Genomic DNA, 22,069 nt, shown 5'->3' with positions numbered 1-22,069 from the left:
AAATGATGTGCTTGTTGTCCCCTGGTGATTTATCCATCACTTGCATGATTTTCATTGTGAACCTTGTCTTATCTCATCAAGTTCCCACTTGATATCTTTTATCATAGATTCATCCATCTTCAAGTTAGACTAGGGATTCTTCCACCTTAATTTTCACTCGTTAAATCTTTAGTTTATAGTTTGAAATGCTTGGAACCACTACCACCATTACCATCCATGAATGATTTGGTATGCCTAATATGTTTGACAATAAATTCTCTATCGATAATCAATTTACACTTAAATTTCTTATTAACTCAAAATACCACACACACAATATATTAATAATAATAATAATATAAATATTCACACTTCCAACAAATAATAAAGTAAAATAACAACTTATCAATTTCAACATAATATTTTAATATTAAATAAAAAAATTCAATTTTTATTACTCATTTAAACATAATACTTTAATAATAATTAAACAAATTTAAGCTCTATTATCTAATTTATTAAATGACTAAATCCACATTATATAAATTCCTTCTCATTCCTTAAAACTTGGTGAGTCATTTTTATACCATACTTAGTACATGTTTTATATATATATATATATATATATATATATATATATATATATATATATATATATATATATATATATATATATATATATATATATATATATATATATATATATATATGTAAACCTTTCCTTATAATTTTAAAATTTAATTTAAATATATTTTTACACACTCTTAGCCCGCCAAACTAGCTCGACAAGATCTGACCGTCGAAAGCTTCTGCCGAAATGGATGGCGCTGAGGGATATCAAAATGGATGGTGCTGAGGGATATCGGAGCACCAAGATGCAAGGAGAATAAGGCATGGGGAAGGGTGGTTTGAAGATTCTGACCACCGCCACGTGGGGAGAGCTGAGTGGCATCGCTCTCGACAAGCCAAAACCACTTACAACCGAGAGTCTTGCAATCAACAAAGAAACCACTTCAAGCCTGGTTTTTGAACTGTAAGAAAAGCCATGAGGAAAAATCAAAGTGGGAGCCGACCAGCCTTTCCTCCCGCTGAACTTGGAAACCCGCTACTTTTGGAAAACCTACAGTCAAGGCATTTGGATTTCTTTTCTGGCCTCTGAAGTGGTTATGAGGCAAACAAGCCCCTGGCCTCGCTAGACATTTTGTTAAGACCACAATCTTTCTTCTATAAGAGGTGGCCTCCCCATGATCTCGGTGGATTTCCGGTTTTCAAGATCTCGGTGGATTTCCGGTTTTCAAGATTATGGCTTATTCGCAGCTTAGGGTTTGGGCGGCTCTGCAGTTTGAAAGCTGCTTTTATTTTTGCAAGCGGTTTCGTGTCTATCGAAATCTCAAGCTTTGGAGAATTACTCTATCGGCCAACCTTGGAACGGTGGTTTGAAGAGTTCCTTGGAAGAAAGTGGTATTTCGGATTTTCTGGTTTCTTCAGAGCTAGAGAACAACAATCAGGGTTTCTTTTCAATTCACACATACACTTGTACTTGTTGTGGGCTCTTCTCTTTGTGGTGTGGCTACAAACTAGAGCTCTGGGCTACGTGTGGGGTTGACCAGGATTTGGTATGTTACGTAGATTTGATGCTTAGCTCGTGGACTTGGTTTGAGACTAGAGCCATTCTTTTTTTTTCATATAAGGATCATGACTCATTGGTTTGATACCTTAATTACTTTGGTTTTGCCAATTTGTATTCAAAAGTATATTCATCAACCAAACCTTCCTCCACACTGCAATGAACCAACACCTTTGCTTCTACAACCAAACCTTCCTCCTCGTCATCAACCAAAACTTCCTCCTCGTTTGCCCCATTGCAATGGAGGGTTTGTCGAGAAAATGGAGAGACAAACACCAATGTTTGAGAGCCACGAGACTAGGGTTTCTGTGATGGGCATTAAGGGCATGAGGCCCAACGACAGCAGAGTACATACTCATTTATTCGTGGGTGGCGGGAGATAGATATTAAGACCCTCATTCTTATGAAAAGTGGGAGACATGGGCGGGAAATAGCAGGAAACAACGGGCTAGGCCATCTTAAAATGGAAACAAGACAGCTGAAACCACCGAAACGTTTTTGGTGTAGAGGCCGAAAATCTTTTTGGCGCTAAATTGTTTTAGTTTTTATATGCTGGGGCTTTCACTGTTATTTTGCAAAGGAACTCGAAGCTGAGCTAGAAGTTTCAAGGAAGACAACAAAGGGTTTATTTTCCACAGGTATTTTCCTTTCAATTTGATGTATTTCCCTTGCAAAGATGTTGGCATTGGTATTATTTTCCTTGCGTAGCTGTATTCATTGGTATAGCTGTAGGAATTGGGATTATTTTGAATAGTCTCCTTAGCTGTGACTGCTTTTTCAAGAACAGATTCATCCATACTTGAACAAGGAACACATCATTACTGTCAGTAAGGTTGGGCTTGTTTAATGGAGTATTGAAATCATTATAGCAAAGGGAACACATCATTAATATTAATACTATGGGAACTAGAACAGAGTCAATGCCTTCAGCAGGTGGTTGAGAACTGCATAGATTGATTTTGAAGTTAAAAATATTGTGCGTGATTTTATTTTATTGAAGTTAAAGCTTCTATGCATGATTTTATTCACAAAAACTACAACAACGATTGCAAAGACATGGACATTATCACTTCTCATACAACAATAAAAAAAATCGGGGGCCTATTCTGTATATGTGTATTGTATCACTTTGAAAACATATCCAAACATACCGACAAGGTGGGGCGTTTATAGAGTGAGAAGCTATCCACCAGGGTTCCATCCTCACTATCATCCACCCATCCACATAGCATAACTAATCAATCCACGCATGTTTCTCAAAGCATTGCCCAAAAAGGAAAAAGTTTCGATTTTAGATATCATCAAAATTAGTATCAAAGGCAAGCAAAGCCTCATATTCCAACCCTATTTTCATAAAAGGGTTTCCTAGCTTTTCTCTAAGTCATATGAATTGTGAATTATTGTTACCAATAATGGGCCACCTATTCTCTTGGATGCAACAAGGACTAATGATTTCCCATGTGATAGTGTTTTCTGGTCTGTTCATTAAATTCATCAGAGAAAGGCAATAGTTGTTAATGATTTCCCATGTGATAGTGTTTTCTGGTCTGTTCATTAAATTCATCAGAGAAAGGAAATAGCTGTTAAAGACATTAAAACCTACCTATTTCCCCATGAAAGACCTGCATAACTGAAAATAACTGTAACAAACCTGTAAAAAAAATAAAAAAAATATAATTAGTCTTCAAACCACCTATGCCAGACATTCCAGACATGAGTTCTTAAAGACATTAAAACCTACCTATTGCCCCATGAAAGACCTCCATAACTGAAAATAATTGTAACAAACCTATCAAAAAAATAAAAAAATATAATTAGTCTTCAAACCACCTATGCCAGACATTCCAGACATGAGTTCTCAAAGATAGAATTCATACAGATAAGTTGCCCAGCAGCATCATAGGTTCCATCAATGGATTTCGTGGATGAGACATGATCAAGAGTTTTATGAGAGCCACTGTCCTGCAGTACGAAATGCCATGTTTTGCAAAACAATTCAGAGAGTGTTAACTAAGTTGAAATTATAAAAACCACTGACCAAATGTTCTGAAATACCTACCATCCTCTTGCTTGAACTGTATTGTAAATGAAAAGATCTAGTGTTTCCAAACAACCCAATGGAATTATGCATTGTTTGACAATTAAAAATTAAAAAACTTGGTTAGGGTATTTTAAATAGTGCCATAATGAGAATATCTTTAATAGCCAGATTGGGGTCAATCTTGTGATTTCCACGGCAACAAAACTTGGACTAGTTGTAGGAAATTTTTAGTTGTGATGAATTCAGAGAGATCTGACATGTGTTGCTCGTGGAGTTTTGGGCCTCCCATGTATAACAACAATACTGCTTCTGAGGAAGAAGCAGTAAGAAATCTCTTTGCTTTCCAATTATAAATTTATTGATGAATATTATGGAGTATATGTTGTTGGCTCTACAAAATAAGATGTTGCCATTTTTGGAATTATATTTACTACCAAACAGAGTGTTACTTATTATTCTTAATCAAATATAGTAAAGAAAACTTTAGTAAAAATAAATTTCAGTATAACAGATTTGAATTTGCTATAAATCAATAAACAAAATTTATAGAAATGGACAATGTTTCAGCAAAGAGCACTGTATTGGACACCTGATTTCTCAACAATACACAACATGTTATTTGAGACATCTGATTTTCCAGTAACACGGCATACTGTATTTGCTGCCTGTGATGCTTTCTGAATATGGTAGAAAAAAGAGCACTGCTTCAGGCACTAGATTTCTTAGAACAATAATTTCTTAGTAGTACAACATATTGTGAGGGGCATGATTTTTCATTATCAGAGTTTATATTATTCAGGGTATAGGATTTTTTTAGCAGTGATTCATAATACCTATCTCATTGCCTACGATCTTTCCAATTATGAAATTAAATACAGGACAGATCAATTTGAGGCACATGATTTTTGTACAGATATTGAATCTATATGAATTGCTTTGAAAAATTTTGAATTTATAAATATTGAATCATATATTTCTATACCCTAAAAAAACAAATATTGAATCTACATTTCTATATATTTAGGACATGAAAAGATAGATATATTTCTATAAATTCAGTTCCCTGAAAAAGAAAATAGTTGAATTACTTCAAATTCAATGACCTAAAGAAGAAAACACAAATATTGAATCTACATGTATTCAGGACATGAAAAGACAAATATATATGTATAAATTCAATTCCCTAAAAAAAAATACTTAAATTACTTCAAATTCAATGACCTAAAGCAATTGAAGTAGCAAAGTAATTGAAGTAGCACTCATTGAAATGCCATTGAAGTTCACCTAAGAGTTGCATTCGTTGAACCGGTTGTCGACCCAGAATCCATTGATCCAGTTGCTTAGTCACCAGTCCCAGTGGTTGGGTGATATAGGTCGTTGGGAGATATAGATCATGTGTCAATATACTGAATGAAAGTTGATTATGCAAAGGCAGGTGCAGAGAAAAAGGGTATGGCCTGTTCCAGATTCTTTCCTAGCCTCCGAGCTTGCAGAAGCAAAGATGGATGGAAGAGGAAAAGAAGCACCTTCAACAATCCTGCCATCATCAGTTGAAGCACTAATAACAACCAAACATAGTAAAATAATAGCATATTCTAGCCTTCTCATAACAGGACATATAAACTCAAAATGCTCTGAAGTTTGGAGGAAAGTTCACAACACTAATAATAATCAAGCACAGTAAAAGAATAGCATAATCTAACAGTGTCATAACAAGACAAAAAATCAAAATTCTCTGAAGTTATGATGAAAGTTAACATATTATATAGTGTACCTTTACACAGTCGAAATTGGTCCAAAATTATACCCAGAAAACAGTCGAAATTGGCCCAAAATGATGCTTAGAAAACAACATCATTTCGAGCCAGAAAAGCTTGACAAACACACAACATTATTTGATACAGAGGCTGAAACCCTGAATGGGAGAAAATTCGATAGAATAACAACTGGAGCTATGTTGCTTGACACCTGCGATGTAGAAGACACTTGTGCATGTTCGTGTTATGAATCACTAGCATCTGGTATTGTATTTGGATATGTTTCTGGAATTGGAATGGGAGATGGTGGTTGGGATGCTTCAAATGCTCCATGTGCTCCATGTGCCCTGGTCAAAAAGTTGGAACATTTTCTAATATACCCCAAATTGTAACAGGTAGCATGTGCAAGAAGTATGAACAGGCTAGTAGTATGAACCACATGAATGAAAGCAGCAGGCTATGGCTATTGAAATCAAGGAGATGTTGGGCAAGATAACGGGTATTTCAATAAGGATACTGGGTGTGATGCATGAAGAAATAGATCTCAATCTACTCCTGCTATCACCTCTTCCCTTTCACTCGGTAAACTCGGTCTGGGATTGGATTTGTAACTCAATTGGCTACTGGGGACTTTGAAACTGTAGGATTTCGATATTAATCAAACACAACTACGGGAACTATATTTTGGGATGGATCCAGGCAAATAGGTGAGGAATTTAGAACAACCTATCAAGGAAGGGGTGCTACAGGCCCTAGAACCAGAAGGAATGCTAGCTTAGCGATTGGCCTTGTCTCTGGGCGAAGGAAAGCTAAGACCTCTGCCTAAGGATAAACTGTGTTTGTCTCTGGGCAAAGGAAATCTAGGACATTTGCCTAAGGATATACTTTATTTACCTCTGTTACCTCTGTTTTCTCTGTTCTTGGTGAATCAATGGGTTCAAGTCCATCAACTTGGTGAACTGAGGCTTCACTATGGGAGCAATATGTCTATGAAGCAATTCTAAGATAGAAAGATACCTCTGAGGCACTGTTGATGACAACAGATCATCCCTGAGGTATCAATTGTGGCAGCGAACCACCTATAAGGGATTGTTTGTGGCAACGAATCACCCCTAAGGTTTTTATGTGGCAGAAAATCATCTTGAGGTATGGTCTGGGGTTTTGAGGCAAGCAAGGTCTAGTTTGGGGTTGATTGTGGCTGCAATGAGATAGTGAAGTAATGTTTATAGGCAGCAAGGAGATATTCTACAGAGATTACTTTGCATTATGCGACAACAATTTAAGACAATGCATTACCCTTTGTAATATAATCCAGAGAACTCCTCAATGAAATTAGTATTACATGCATAGAAGTTTAAACCAACATATTATAGAATAATTTTATGGTTTTACGTGTTGTCATATATTTCAACATTTATTTATGTAATGATCCTAACTAGTGTCCACAAACTTTTCTTCACAAATTTCTTTTACATTATTCTATACAAAATGGTAGACCAGGTATTTATGTTGCTTTTGGTATTTGTATTATTTATGTTGTTGATTTAGTTAGAGGTTGGATTTGTTTTTAGAAATAACTTTAAAATGATACTTCAAAAGTTTGTTTGTGACTATTTAAATGCTTGTTGGAACACTCTGATAAGATTTCCTCAAAGTGTTGGATAGATCTTCAATGCTCACTCAACACATATTTGGTGTTACCGATTCTATTTTCTTATCAGTTTTTTGATCAAGGTTTTCTTATTTTTATGTTATTATGTGTTTTTTTAAGAATGTACCCATGGGTGTTACCAATGCTACTATGGGGGATTCAATGATATTCACTACTTTTATGGAAATGTTAACAAATGCACGAGGGCAAGACGCTGCTATGTCGATGATGCATGAGGTAAGCTTGAATATTGTCCTTTATATGTTCAATTATCTTATATTCCTTATTATATTATGCTAATTTATGTTTCTGGAATGCAGGCAATCGCTAAAGTCATTCCAACCCCTATAACACCTTATAAAACATCTAAGGTAATGATAGTGGTAAAACTTGATCAATATTTTTGTGCATTTAGTTAACTTATTTCACTATATATATTTATTAATATTTGTATTTTTACTAAGCATGCATTTTTTTGGCATGCAGGATTCATTTATGCCCCTCAATACAACCAATGTTGGCATGCAGGGATCATTAATGCCCCCATATACATCTAATGTTATGCAAGATGTAAGATTCAACCATTTATTTATGTGAGTTTGATTATGTTATTTGTTGAGAAATCTAGGGCATATATTTAATAAAGTTTTTTCACAATGACTCCATGATTTATGAGGTGTTACGAAGAGCTACATCATGCCTTCAAATGGATCACCCCATCCGTTTTTTTCTTCTTGTACATACAATACTATTTTAACAAGTAACCCAAGTAATATGTTATTCCAAAACATGATGTCAAGTTACTTTTTTAGGGTTTTTATGTAATCAAGAGGCCTTTTTAGGGTTTCTTAAATTCAAACCTTAGATAATACTCTTTTCCCTTTATGTCCTTCTAGAGTTTATCCCATGCCCTAGATTTCAAATCATAGGGAACAAATACCTTAAGATTAAGGTTTCTAAATACTAGGGTATTTCTTAAAATATAAACCTATAAATTCAACCCTACTACATCTTATGATGGACCCTTTAAAACAAAATTATTATACATACTTCATGGACACCTATCTGTACTGATTAGTATTTTGGTTGCCATGATTATTTGCAACTTTACTATAAATTTCATTGATCATTTGCCACCTTCAAGACCTTCTTTTAATGAGTCTTCTGAGATATTGTCATTCTATAATGGGACTTGCTTCTTCATGTGTTCATGAAACCCATGCCTCAGTCATAACAAAAATAATCTTCTTTTTCCTTTTTTTACATAAATTACATAGAATTGTGATTAGATATGTCATTATGAAGACCGAAGCTAGTTACATATTTCAACATTATTCATCTGTTATTCCATATTATTATTTATATTTGTGCCTTGCAGGATGTTTCTAGGGTGACTCCAACAAGTATACAATCTGTTGGTATAGAGGGTCATGTTTTGCCATCTACACCTAGACCAGAACCCCATAACATGCCCTTTACACAATTTGTTGGTATAGAGGGTCATGTTATGCCATCTACACCTAGACCAGAACCCCATAACATGCCCTCTACATCAAATGTGGGTCTAGTTAGAATTCTCCCACCAGGACCAGAACAAGTTTCTTTGAGGAGTCTTATAGACTCACAAACAAGAATGTTAAGGCTCCTACCAGATATTCCTGCAAATGTTCAAATCAGACAAGAAATAATTGAACAAATTCAGTTATGGGAAATGTCATTATTGGAGAGTGTAGCTCCTGCAAGAGATCAATAGGTAAAATTATTTTATTTTTTTTATAATTTCATTTGTTATGTTTAGGATCATTATTTTAGATATGAAAAATAGTTTCATATTTTGGTTGGGTTCTTAATAGTTCCACAATTTCATTGTAAATGTAGGAAGTAAGTGACACAGTGCCTAATGTATCTATAAGGAAACCTTCCTCAATCCCCAAGACTACAACAATATCATCAGTGACCACAAAAGAAATGCAAGAAGTTACAATCTTGCTCACTTCAGAAGGAAATGTCTTGAAGGATGAAACAGGGCTGAAATTTTATCACTTTATTTTTCGTCGTGCAGAACAATTATTTGGAAATACCATCCAAATGGATTGGAGGAAACAAGCCAATGCCAAAAAATAGGAACTATTTAAAGATGTAGTAATAGCATTTGGTAATCTTGGATTTGATAAGGAACTTATTTTACAGATTGCAAGTAAATACATGCGCTCAAAGAGGTTCAATTTAAGGACAAAGTTGACAAAAAACTTGATGTATCCACGTCGAGCTTGGATCACAAACCAAGTGACATGGGATGAACTTATGAAAGATGCCAAGTTTAAGAGGAAAGTCCTCAGAAATCCAAACTATACACTATCTGCACAACGAGGAGCTAAGAGATGCCTACGAGATACAAGAAAAGCAACCCAAGCTAGGGTGTCAAAAATTGGATCTCACAAATTAGGCTCTGGTGGATATAATAGTATTCGTGGTGGTATGGTAAGTGATATTTCCATCTATTATATTTTCTATTTTAGGCAAAGTAACCATGGTCACATTGAGTTAATTGTATCTTATTAGTTATTTTGCCTCATAGATATGATTATCTTTGTTAATGTAGGTTCACCAGTTTCAAAAGGAAGCTTCAGAAGAAGACCTAAAATATGATGTATTACATGGTTCCCAAGGTCTTCGCCAACACATGATAAATCGAGGGGAAAAAATAATTACTGGCTATGGATTCGAGGTTAGTTGTTTATAATATTATATGAATAATGCAATAAATCAATTGGAGGTTTTAATGTTATTATAACAAGTTAAAGTGTGTTGTGTATAGGAATTAGGTGAAACATCTGGGAGTGAGCATGGGGAGGAGATACAAGCACATGATGATTTGCTTGTTGCACAAAATCATCCAATAGTCATTCCTAAACCTTGGCAGGAAACCATTGTTGAATTTCAGCAAATGGGAGATAGAAATAATGAGGAGGGTGTTCAATGTGATGAGCATTCCACACCCACAATTAATGTAGCGCCTCCCAAAAAGAGAAAAAAAAGGATTGATATGTGTTAAATTATAATAAATTGAACGTGCATCGCTCTAGCTTCTAAGGAGCACACTAGGTTGTGAGGGTCCAAACATAAACTAATTATGTGTGCAACAAAACATTTTGAAGATACTTTGTTTTTTTGATAAGTACTTACATATTATGGGCATCACTAAGACTGTTGTAGGTCCTAACTTGTATTATTTGTTTGATTATGATCAATTTGATATGCTTATATTTATGTTGTATGTAGATGACCTGGTCCTAAAAGTTAGTTAAAAAAACTCTATTCCATGGTGCAAGAAGAAACTGGCAAGTGAAGTTGACATGAAGGACATACACCTCGTGTTATTTCTTGGTCTTGGAGGTTTGGCTGAGTTAAGGTGAGGTGGTCCTCGAATAGGGGTAAGTAAGCAATTGAGATTCTGAAGAAGTTTTGGATAATGGAAAATAAACCGTAGGCTACTTTTATGATACATATTTTGAAGTTATCAGTAGATTAAGATTCAAATCTGGTTGATTTGTTAGCGTACAAAAAGTATATAGGTTCCCTAACATAGCTGGTAGAATTTAGCAGTCAAATTGTTGTGTGCATGAGATCCCTTGTCTCACAAACAAGGGGGGCTCAGACACCAATTTATTGTCCAGCTTGGCTGCTAATATATGGTTGAGCTGAGGTTGCTGCAAATATGCTCGATGGTCTGAGGTATGCGAGGTACTTAAAGGGCACACTGGCATAGTGCTTTGAGCTGCTGCATGATTTAGTGGATTTTGACAGGGCTAGAGATGTAGGTGGCAGGAAGCGTGATTCATGGTTTTGTTTCAGCTTGGGTTCAAATATAATATCTTTGTTAGGATGGGATACCCATGTGTGCAAGTTGAAGAAGTCCCTTTCTGGGCTAAAGTAGCCTCTTGTGCTTGGTACTCATGGATTTATGAGTACTTACAGATTATGGGCATCACTAAGACCGTTGCAGGTCCTAAATTTTATTATTTGTTTGATTATGATAAATTTGATATGCAATTTTGAAAACGCTACTATATTGGGATTATGCTTTACCATGTGAATTCGATATGTGCTATTTCATGATGCAAATGGAATGTTTACCCAATTTTCACAAAAATCCCTTATCCTACTCCTTCCGTAAGATCTTCCCAATTTGATGGTTGAATTTTTATCTGATATATGAAATAAAAACCTATCATCCTACTCCTTCATGATAGTTGTGAATGATGATAATTAGGCCACTTGAGCGTTCTCATTGTCTTAGCTGTCAGTAAAATTGTACATCTATACTGGGTCTAAAAGAGAAATGCATACAGAGACCAATAAGCCTGGCATTTGTTAAGTAGCCCTGCCCCTTAGTCATCCCCATATAAGCTATATTATTGGAAGATTGAGATATTCGTACGTTCAACTAAAACAATTACAAAATGGCTTTTGATCCTTCTCAACATTGGTGAGGTCAGAGGACATTGCAAAATTTAATCTCCAGCCAGAGTGTGTAAATAAAACACCATCGGGTGAGACTTTTGTGAAGCCAACTTTATAGAAGGTATACACTTTCTCCTTGCTTGTGATTTGTTATAACTCACAAATCTATGTAGGCTTTGGCATTTATTTGAAGCTGGATCAGGATGGGCTTATTTTTCATAGATGACTTTTTACGACGATCGCTGATACTTATTTCATTATTTACTTTTTAACCATCATATGCTGACCATTTTCGATGATGCTAAATTGAATGCTCTTTTTCCTGTTACCTAGGGCATATTACCAGAGATCCTAGAAGAGTTACTGGCTGCTAGGAAAAGAGCCAAGGTAGACCTAAAGGTGGTGAACTAAGTGCTTCCTATGTTCATGTTACATGCTTGTATTTTTTCCACTTAGCATCTCAGTTTTTAACTTCCTATAATCTTGTTTAGGAGGCTAAAGATCCTTTTGAAAAGGCTGTCTTGGATGGCCAACAATTGGCTTTGGAGGTAATTACAGCTTTTTCAAGTCTGTATTAATTATGGCTTGGACATGGAATAAAAGTAAAACTAGGTATGCTGGTGAAACACATAAAATAGTTTTGACTGTGTGCACTTGTAGATCAGTGCGAATTCAGTTTATGGGTTTACTAGTGCCACTGTTGGTCAATTTCCATGTTTGGAGATTTTGTCGAGTGTGGCGAGCTATGGTAATTTCACAGTTCTTCCATGGAAAAAAACATTAAATCCATGGACACCTTGATTCTCCCCTTGTTTTTCCTAGTTGTAATGTTATTGGTGCCTCTTTTACTTACAAGATAGAGATGCTTGCAGTCCTCTCTTATTCTATATATGCATGTATTAGCCATTCAAATTGATTATTTTTGGGCATCAATTATATCCATGTAATTATTTTCTTCCTCCTGGCATAATGTTTTGGGTATGAACTGTAATTGACAATCTTGTACAAATAAGATCGAGTTCTTGAATTGCATTAATTAGTCATGTGTACTTGTACAACTAAGATGGTATGCTTAGGCCCTCTTATTATATTTTGATTACAAGTCCAGTTTGATCTTTTGACACATTCTCTATTCCATCAAACAATATTGATTTTACGTATTGTTTTAAAATTTCATATCATTAATCATCTCATTTTTTTTCCACCTGTCAGGCCGTCAAATGTTAGAGCATACAAAGAGGCAGGTTGAAGAAAGGTTCACAATAGTTGGTGGTTAACAATACAATGCTGAGGTAGGCTATTATTTAGCAACTAAAGGCATTTGTAACCTTTGAACTGGATCAGTAATGACAGGAAGTACACTTGTTGTATTGGTGATAGTCCAAGTTCTTGCAATCATAATGGGTGATCTCATCCTAACCAAGATTTCTACTGTAAAGCTTGATATTATATTTTTATATTTGAATCTAGGTTGTATATGGAGATACAGATTCAGTTATGATACATTTTGGTGTGCCAAATATAGAAGAGGCCATGACGCTAGGGAGGGAAGCCTCAGATTATATTAGTGGTACATTTACAAAGGTACAGTGTCAAGAATTTTAAATATCCGTGAAGCCTCTAGAGTTGTTAATGATGTTTTTGTAGGGATGAATGTTTTAATATCACCTTTAATTTTAAAACTAATCTTCTTTTGACATTCCACTTCCATGAGATCTTTGTAAATATGCACATGACAAGATGATCAGTTATGATTTTCTGTGGCTTATCTGCATTTGTTTGGTGCACCTTTGGCATCTAATCAGTGCATTATTTAACATATGCTTTTATGCAGCCTATTAAACTAGAATTTGAAAAAATATACTACCCATACTTGTTGATCAGCAAGAAAAGATATGCTGGGTTGTTGTGGACAAAGCCAGATGCTTATGACAAAATGGATACTAAAAGTGAAAAACCTGATCTTTTTGTTTCAAAGACAAGCTTTAGTGTTTGTGAAGGCTCAAAATGCTCTTAGAAAAATAATTTATTTGATGCCTTTTTAATTATTAAATATTCCTGATCTTTTAAATATTCCATATCAACAGGCATTGAAACAGTGCAAAGGGACAATTGCCTGCTAGTGAAGAACTTGGTTACAGAGTGCCTTCACAAAATACTCATTGATTGTGACATACCTGGTGTAGTGCAGTATGTCAATAACACTATTTCTGACTTGTTAATGAACATAATGGATTTGTCACTTTTGGTGATAACTAAGGTGAGAACAATGAACCCTTCTGCATGTTTATGACCAAATTTGTTTGACCATTTGTTACTTTTGAAATGGAGAAAATATGATAGGGGGAAGAGGAGATTTACATTGCGAGCAAGTCACTTATTACATATTCCTGGTTTCAAGTGTTAGAAGTATATACTATATACCTAGTTGGGGCAGGCCATGGAAGTTTCCTTTTTAAGTCTGTCATGTTTCTTCTGCCTACATTCTCTACTTGGAAGGGATTCAGTCAATATCTACTGCTAGCAATGGGAGGAAGAAGTGTCAAGGGAGGCTCTTATACAATTGAAGAGAATCAAAACATGACAATATATAATATATCTGCATTTCTAATCTCATCCTGACAAAAATTGATTACTGTTTAGCTGTTGCAGAAACAGATTTTTGCAGGTCATATCCTTTATCAAGGCTATCAGCATATTCTTAAGGGCATTGTTGTTTGCCTGTGCTAACAATCTCTTTGTTGAGTCAGGGTTTGACAAAGACTGGAGATGACTATGCAGTCAAGGCAACACACGTGGAACTAGCTGAGCGCATGCGAAAGGTAAATACTGGAAATAACTTCTCAGAACAAGTATAATAAATGGTGCAATGCCTTCTGGTTCCATTTCAATCCTATCTCTCTATTTTTATTACTGCAGTGCATCTAAAGACTCTTGTAATATTTTGTTTTTTATTGACAATGAGTCTGTTGTTGGATTTTTTAAATTGATGTCGTGTTTTAAAGCCAAGTTGCCCCTGGTTTACAGAGGGATGCTGCAACTACTCCAACTGTGGGTGATCGTATTCCATATGTCATCATAAAGGCTGCAAAAGGTGCCAAGGTAATAATTAACCCCTTCTGTGCTTAGCATAAGTCTTGATATTGCACTAAAAAATGGTTATTTTAATTATTTTGTTATTTTTTATTTGGAGGCATAATTTACAGAGGGATTATGGATATAATGAATAATGTGTTTACTTGGGCTCAGGCATATGAGAAATCTGAGAATCCAATTTACGTAATGGCGAATAACATCCCTATTGTTCCACAATATTATCTAGAGAATCAACTGAGCAAGGTGAAAGACCAAAGCATCATCACTTGCAGTTTATGCTCTTTTTGAAAATTTCACCAGTGTTTCAAATATATCTTGATAGATAGTAATTCTTTCCAGCTAAGTGTTTTTTATTAGTGCCTGTTTTTGCTCTGTAGCCGCTGTTGAGAATATTTGAGCCCATTTTGAAGAATGCAAGTAAGGAAATTCTTCATGGTAGTCACACACGAGCAGTTTCCATATCAACTCCTTCAAATAGTGGAATTATGAAATTTGACAAGAAACAACTCAGTTGTATTGGTTGTAAAACACCTATCATGTATTTAGTTAATACAAGTAGAGGGTGTCCTGCATGTGGTTTCCTTGCTTATAGTAGTGTACAATTGAGAGTAACTATTATTTTAGTTTGGCGCTTTAGAAAGCTACTAGGGTTCATCTTTTTGATGTGGAAAAATCTATGACGTTGCATGATTCCATGCCTGCTTTCCTTGTAAGAAATTGTCTAGCTTTCTTATAATAAGAATGTTTGGTTAGGTTGGTTCATATGGAAATTCATGATGCTACCTAATTTCATGTTGCCATTTCAGCAAAGAAGATCAGACACTTTGTTCATATTGAAAACGAAGAGAAGCAAAATTGTATCAAAAAACAGTTGCAAATGGTAAGCTGGTATTCTAATACCATTACTCTTTATTTGGAGAATTTAAAGTAGGCCTTGTGTCTATTGTTCTCACCTAGATTTTCTATCACATGACATTAATATTTGATCAATGTCAGTGAGGGAATTAGAAATGCTCTTTGGTAAACTATGGACACAATGTCAGCGGTGCCAAGGCTCTCTGCACCAAGATGTTCTTTGCACAAGGTTTTTGAATGCTATATTTAAAGTATTACATTTTCATAACATGATTTAAATTTACATTATGGATGTATTTTGTAACATTTGTGTGATCATGTATTTGTTTTTAATTAATAGGATTTTTTTTTTATTTTTTTTTACAATTACTATCTCTTTTATACTTACATTGATCTCCTATCCTTATTGCTGTCATGAGTGCCCAATATTTTATCGTAGGAAGAAAGCTCAGAAAGACCTAACTGAAACAGAGGTGCAACTAGAGCACTGGCAGTTTTGAGGATGCTGCCTGTGTAGCTTGTAATTTTTTGTATTATCGAATATTTTTGTTTTCCTGAATTTTCTCTGGTGTATGTTTCTCTGATTTAATGGACCAGGGAATTTATTTGGTCCCTGAATCAGGATGAGCATGGTTTATTTATTGTATAGTAATTGTCAAGTCCTTGTTATTTAATGTTAACCAGTTCGATATATCTTTTCTCCTTGCAAATGAGATGGAGAAAAAGTCAAAATGGATACATACTTCCCAAGGCACACCCTATAAATGTAATGTGCATGCATATCCCAAATTTGAGGAGAGCACACACTATAAAACATAGATCTGTAGGCTTACATATGTATATCTAGACATGCATATAGTTGAATGGATGGATGGATGGATAGGTAGATAGAGATGGATACACAGATAGATTGGCAAGAGCAAAATCGAGCCAGAGAAGGACGCAAAAGGATAGGCACTATGCACAAAGAAGCCATCATATTTCTCCCTCTTTCAACAATTTATGCTGATTTGAAAACTTTACTGGTCATTGCATGATTGCACCCGTCAAATGAATAATCCGATGATGATTTGAAAATTATACCACAAAATTAAGGGGTATATGTTAGAAAGGCCCTTGGAACATTTCTCCCCATCCTCAAAGCAAATTCAGAGTCCCGTATGTCATCTTCATGATACTAATTAGAACGCTTAGATGACCAGCCTTAGCAATCACGATTCACAATGATCATGAATAGAACTGAACCAACCATCTATTGATTTGCATATCAATATTTTTCTGGCTGGTATATTGGATATAAAGTTCCTTGTGATGCTCTGCTCAACAAAAGTCATGCTACCACTCATTTCTTTGGGCATTTTCTAATGAAGTGTGCTACTTGAAGCATACATTTTCTGACTTTCAACTTCTTGTGCACAAGAACATGGCCTTACCTATAGTGCCATTTTAACTTTTACAAAGCTGTCTATTCACATTTATTAGCAGGATTTTGGTTAACACCTTTAGGAGAAATCAAACTTGTTGCATTTTTTACATAATGGCATGCATAAATCAACTAGGGTTGTGTGAAATTATAATTATATTAACCTTAAGGTGAAAGAATTTTGTGGACCAAGAAAGGTTAGACTAATTGTTTTCAGTACAGATGATAAAGTTTGCATGATGGTCATATAGCCTTTAGGGTGTACTTTAGTCACGCACATTTATAAAGTACGTGGTACCACAATGGTACTTTGCTGCTATGTCACAAGATTCATTGAACTTCAACCTTGGGGTTTGAATTTTGGCGAACCTTAATTTTTTTTGAGGTTTGGCAAACTTTAATTTTTTTCGAGGTTTGGCGAACCTCATAAAACCTCATGATCATTGACCAAGTCCATAGATTAAAACTCATAACGTCATGAGAGCTTGTAATCTATCCTTGCAATTTCCATGTTTGTGAGAGCATTTTGTATGTTTATTGATGTTGATATCTTAACATTTTATCCTATATTTCATTTTAAACTTAATATGTATATATATATATATATATATATATATATATATATATATATATATATATATATATATATATATGTATATATGTATATATGTATATGTATATGTATATGTATATGTATATGTATATGTATATGTATGTATATGTATATATATATATATATATATATATATACATACATATACATATACATATATATACATACATACATATATATATATATATATATATATATATATATATATATATATATATATATACATATATATATATATAATTGCGAACCTCATCCAAACCTCATCAAAAAATTCAAATTCGAACTGAACCTAATCATTTCCAAACCCATACTTGAACCCAAACCATGTGACTTAGCTTTGTTGTTATGTAATGAGTTAGATTAGTTTAAGTTGCTTTTGATTAGGCTTAGGTTAGTGGAATATGAAGTGTCACTTGGAAATATGAAGAGTCACTTTGATTTGGATAGATATAATGAATTTTTAAAATGGTAATCTGTCTCGTCTTTAGGTATTCCCTGTTTCATTGTTGATGCTTTTAGTTTTCTGTGATTGTTTTATGCATTTACAACATATTGGAGAAAGGGTAGCATGACCAAAGGATTGGTTGGCATGTGTACAACAATGAAGAGTCAAGCAAACACTAAGATGAAGACATCACATCCCGAAGTTGGTTTGTAGTTAGTTTTGAATTTTTATTTGTCAGTTAATGTTGTGATTTAATATTTGATGGGTCAACATAAAATTACTATTACTATTTTTCTAGGAAAAATTAGTATTTATTCAGCCACAAATCACTATAGAAGTGTAGTAAGAGCTGTAGAATTGCCACAACAACACCAATCATGGCACCAGGGCTTAGGTACTACAATAAACACACTTCCTCGGGCTTGTGTACATCACATTAACAACATGCAGGCTTCTTGAGGTAGTTGTTCATTGCAGTGATACGAAGTTGTGGCAGTGATACAAAGTTGTGGGTAGGGCTGTAACAAGTCATATACAAGAAAAATAATTGCATACATTTCACAGATAAGGAAAAAAATGTCTGGGAACTCTTTTAGAGGTGTCGGAAGGACTGTACAGGCCTTGGGCAACAATAGGAAACTCTCAACAAGCGTGAGTAGGGTTGTACAGGACCACAGGCCCCTGGTGTTAATTGCAAACACTCAAGCAACATGGGTATGTACTATGCATTCAGGTTCTTCAATGACAAGCTTGAGAAGTTTGTCATCGACCTTGATTAGCAATAAATAGAAGTCAGACAGATAACCTAGAACAGTCTCAGGTAGGGAGAAAGAAAGGTTGAGCAGTTTGTAACAGACCTTAACCAATGAGAAACAGAGGCTGGGTGATTTGTAATAGGTAATAACAGTGAGAAACAGAGGTTGGGTAGGCTGTAGTAGGCTATATCAGCGTTGGAAAAGGGCTTCAGGGATGCTGTAAAAGGCATCTACAGAGAGTTAACAACCATGAAAAAATGGCATAAATAAGTACCCTTAGTAATTTCATGGAGTTCAATTAAAAGTTTATTGGACATAATTTCAGCACATAGAAGAAATATAAAATCAAATAGGAAAGCCTTTAGGCAATTGGATCTAAATTAATTTTTAGTACCTGAATTCAATATCCTCATTGAGCAGGAAGAATTTCACTACAAAGTTCAAGACACAGTAGTGGTTATTAAGATGTCGATCATTGTCAAATGCTTCTGTAGTGCAAGATGCATCTCAGTATGGAAAAGGGTACAACAGATGCATAAAACTTCTGAGAAGTTTGGGGTTATTGCCTTGAAAGGATGTTTTTGATGCAAATGAAGGGAAGGGAATTTATTTCAGATCAATTGGTGAAATTGAAAGACATTATGGACCTGATATGGATGAGTGGTAATTGAAGAAGACATGGTGATAATTATCTTCAAAAGTTTTCCTTTATTTCAATTTTTTTGTAGAATCTTCTAATATCACTTCCGAAACCACTGCCATAATATTTGAGTTGTCCTGTCAACTAGTGCAGTAAGTAGAATGTTATTTTCTTATTATTTCTTGTTAAATTTTATTGAAATAATTTGTTCCATTTCTAAAATATTGAAACTTTGGCTTACAATCTTTTATGTTGTCAGGTACGAGGCAGAACTTGTAGCAGTTCTGGCCCAACCCCTTCCACTCCAAATTACTAGCAAGTTTTATAACCCTTAAGATAGCTTTGTGTTTAGTCATGTTGTAAGTTGGATGAAAATGATTAGTTATCTTGATAGCCTCAAGTTAGTGTTGTGTTTATTTATGTAGTAAGTCGGCAGAAAATGATTAATAATCTTGATGAATGTATTTCAGGATGCATTCAGGGATTCCCATCAGGTGCTTCCTAGCATTGATGATGGAAACATTGAAAACCAATTGGCAGTTGTTGAATATGTTGAAGATATATACAAATTCTACAGGACAATTGAGGTATGTTTCTCTGTCAATGATTGCAGTTTCTTGTTAGGGTGAAGGTAAAGTTTTATTTTCCTTAACTAAAATTTGGCATTCATGTATGCCCAGGACGTGAGTTGCATACCTCTAGATTATATGAGAAACCAAGTTAAAATCAATGCAAAGATGAGGGCAGTCGTGATTGATTGGTTGGTGGAGGTACAAATTTGTTCCTATGCTAGTTCCAACTTCCATTTGCTGTCAAACTTAGATATAAAAGAGATTTATATGGTCTATCTCTTAGGCCTGACATCAAAATCTTAAAATTTTCAGGTGCATCTGGAATTGGAATTAATGCCAGAGATGTTGAATCTCACTATGAACATCATTGACAGATACCTTTCTATTTAGAGTATTGCAAGGAAGAATTTGCCATTACTTGCTATTGCTGCAATGTTTATAGCTAGCAAATATGAAGAAGTCTGTCCTCCACAGGTAGGATGACTTGCTGACATCTGTAAGAAAGGATGTGTATATATCTAATTAAAAGAACACTTTGTTGGTTGTATAAAAGTACATACACCAGCAATATCTACTCCTACAAAAGATTACGCTTTATGCTGGAATCATCACAAAAATTATATTATAATAGGTAACACAATATTGATAAGAGCTGGTTTATACTTGGCTACAGGTCAATGACTTCATCCGCATCTTCCCAAATGAATGCACGTCAGAACAGATAGTGGCCATGGTAATTAGCTCTAACTGATAATTCTTTGTCATTGATTGCAACATAGTCTCCAAACATTCAGATTGACTGATCAATTGATAATAACTCTTCGCAGGAGTCTATGATATTAAAGCAACTGAACTTCAAGCTTACAGTTCCCACTCCATATGTATTCCTCCTCAGGTTTCTAAAGGCAGTTGATTCCAACAAAGTGGTAAAGTTTTGAATGACACCACTTTTTATATTGTTGAAAGCAGCCTGTGTGGCATTGATCAAATCTACTTTCGAAAATGCCTCATAAAATCTAGCATTCATGTTTTAAATTACTTTTCTTCATTGTATTCCTAATAATACCCTGTTGTACTGACAAGTCGTACTATCTATTATTCAGATGGAAAATCTGGCATTCTTCTTGGTTGAACTGTGTTTGCTTCAGTACATAATGAGCAAGTACAGTCCATCAATGCTTGCTGCTGCTGTCGTCTACACTGCTCAATGCACTTTGAGGAAGGATCCATGTTGGAACAAAACACTTACCCTTCATACAGGCTACTCTGAAGTAGACATGAAGTAAGCCTTAAAATTTTTAAAGCATCATGCTTTTAGTGATTTTACCCTTCTAAAGAAATCCTACTCCTGAACATTTTAGATTTCTTCATCAATTACAGGCAGGCATTGTTGATCAGCTACGGCCAGAACATTGTGTCTTAATCAACTATATGTTGGAACTCAGCTACTAACACCCTGTCTGAATTGAATCTTTATCTAATACTAATGCACATACTAAGTGTCTGGAGGCGTACACACATTTTGTTAACTCTGTACATTGAGGTAATAACATTTATGTGCATTGTTCCAGGGAATGTGCATATTTCATGGTCGATTTTCACCTAAATGCGGGAGGAAATAAGCTGAAAGCTGTTCATAAGAAGTATTCAGATCCATTTTTTGGCTATGTTGCTTTTTTCAGCCCTGCCAAGTTATCTGCTGAAGACAATTGCAGTTCCAACAACTGATGAATATGTGCACCAAATTTACTTTTGGAGTCTAATTGAAGGTGGCCTATATGTTCTAAAATGAAGCTTTGTTGCATATATTTTGTCCTGTTCAACCTGCAAACTAAATCTGTGGCCAAAAATTTATGTTACGCCTGTGATTCCTCTATGCAGATATCAAGGGGCTAGCACGGATTCTATGTCGATGAGTAATGCAGAAAAGACACACGTGAAACTATGCAAGAAGGAAGAAAACCTCGAGAATGAAAGGATTTTAAATGGGATCCATCCCAGTACCATTTTGGAAGGAAAGACAGTAAGGACGAAAGGAGGGTCATCGACAAGCAACAATGGGAACCACCAGAAAGCTCTCGAATACGTAAACTCCATTCCGGAACCGTTCCGTGAGAAGAGTGAAGATAGAAAGACTAGCCAAGAAAACCA

General features: G+C 35.0%; 1 protein-coding gene and 1 pseudogene across 1 annotated transcript; both read left to right on the top strand.

The window, feature by feature from the left end:
• Positions 1-7,274: 7,274 nt before the first annotated feature.
• Positions 7,275-15,970, top strand: LOC149248264 (DNA polymerase delta catalytic subunit-like; annotated as a pseudogene).
• A 2,557-nt stretch (positions 15,971-18,527) lies between these two features.
• Positions 18,528-21,646, top strand: LOC149248263 (G2/mitotic-specific cyclin S13-7-like). The gene is made up of 6 exons (XM_089448609.1): positions 18,528-18,665; positions 19,817-19,933; positions 20,592-20,651; positions 20,746-20,844; positions 21,022-21,200; positions 21,490-21,646. The coding sequence occupies exons 1-6, from the start codon at positions 18,528-18,530 to the stop codon at positions 21,644-21,646; spliced, it is 750 nt and encodes a 249-aa protein (XP_089304735.1).
• The last annotated feature ends 423 nt before the right edge of the window (positions 21,647-22,069 follow it).

This window comes from Pinus tabuliformis, chromosome 7, assembly GCF_031772625.1.
Source record: "Pinus tabuliformis cultivar Carrire ecotype Pingquan chromosome 7, CPIR1, whole genome shotgun sequence".
Taxonomy (NCBI): Eukaryota; Viridiplantae; Streptophyta; class Pinopsida; order Pinales; family Pinaceae; genus Pinus; species Pinus tabuliformis.
Note: the sequence above shows the minus strand (reverse complement) of the source record. Positions and strands in the feature narration are given on the sequence as shown.

Excerpts from the sequence above, each read along its gene's own strand:
- LOC149248263 (XM_089448609.1), top strand. The coding sequence starts at position 18,528 with ATGTCTGGGAACTCTTTTAGAGGTGTCGGAAGGACTGTACAGGCCTTG. Across the intron at positions 19,934-20,591 it reads AATTCTACAGGACAATTGAG|GTCAATGACTTCATCCGCAT; the intron begins GTATGTTTCTCT and ends ACTTGGCTACAG. Across the intron at positions 20,845-21,021 it reads CAGTTGATTCCAACAAAGTG|ATGGAAAATCTGGCATTCTT; the intron begins GTAAAGTTTTGA and ends TCTATTATTCAG.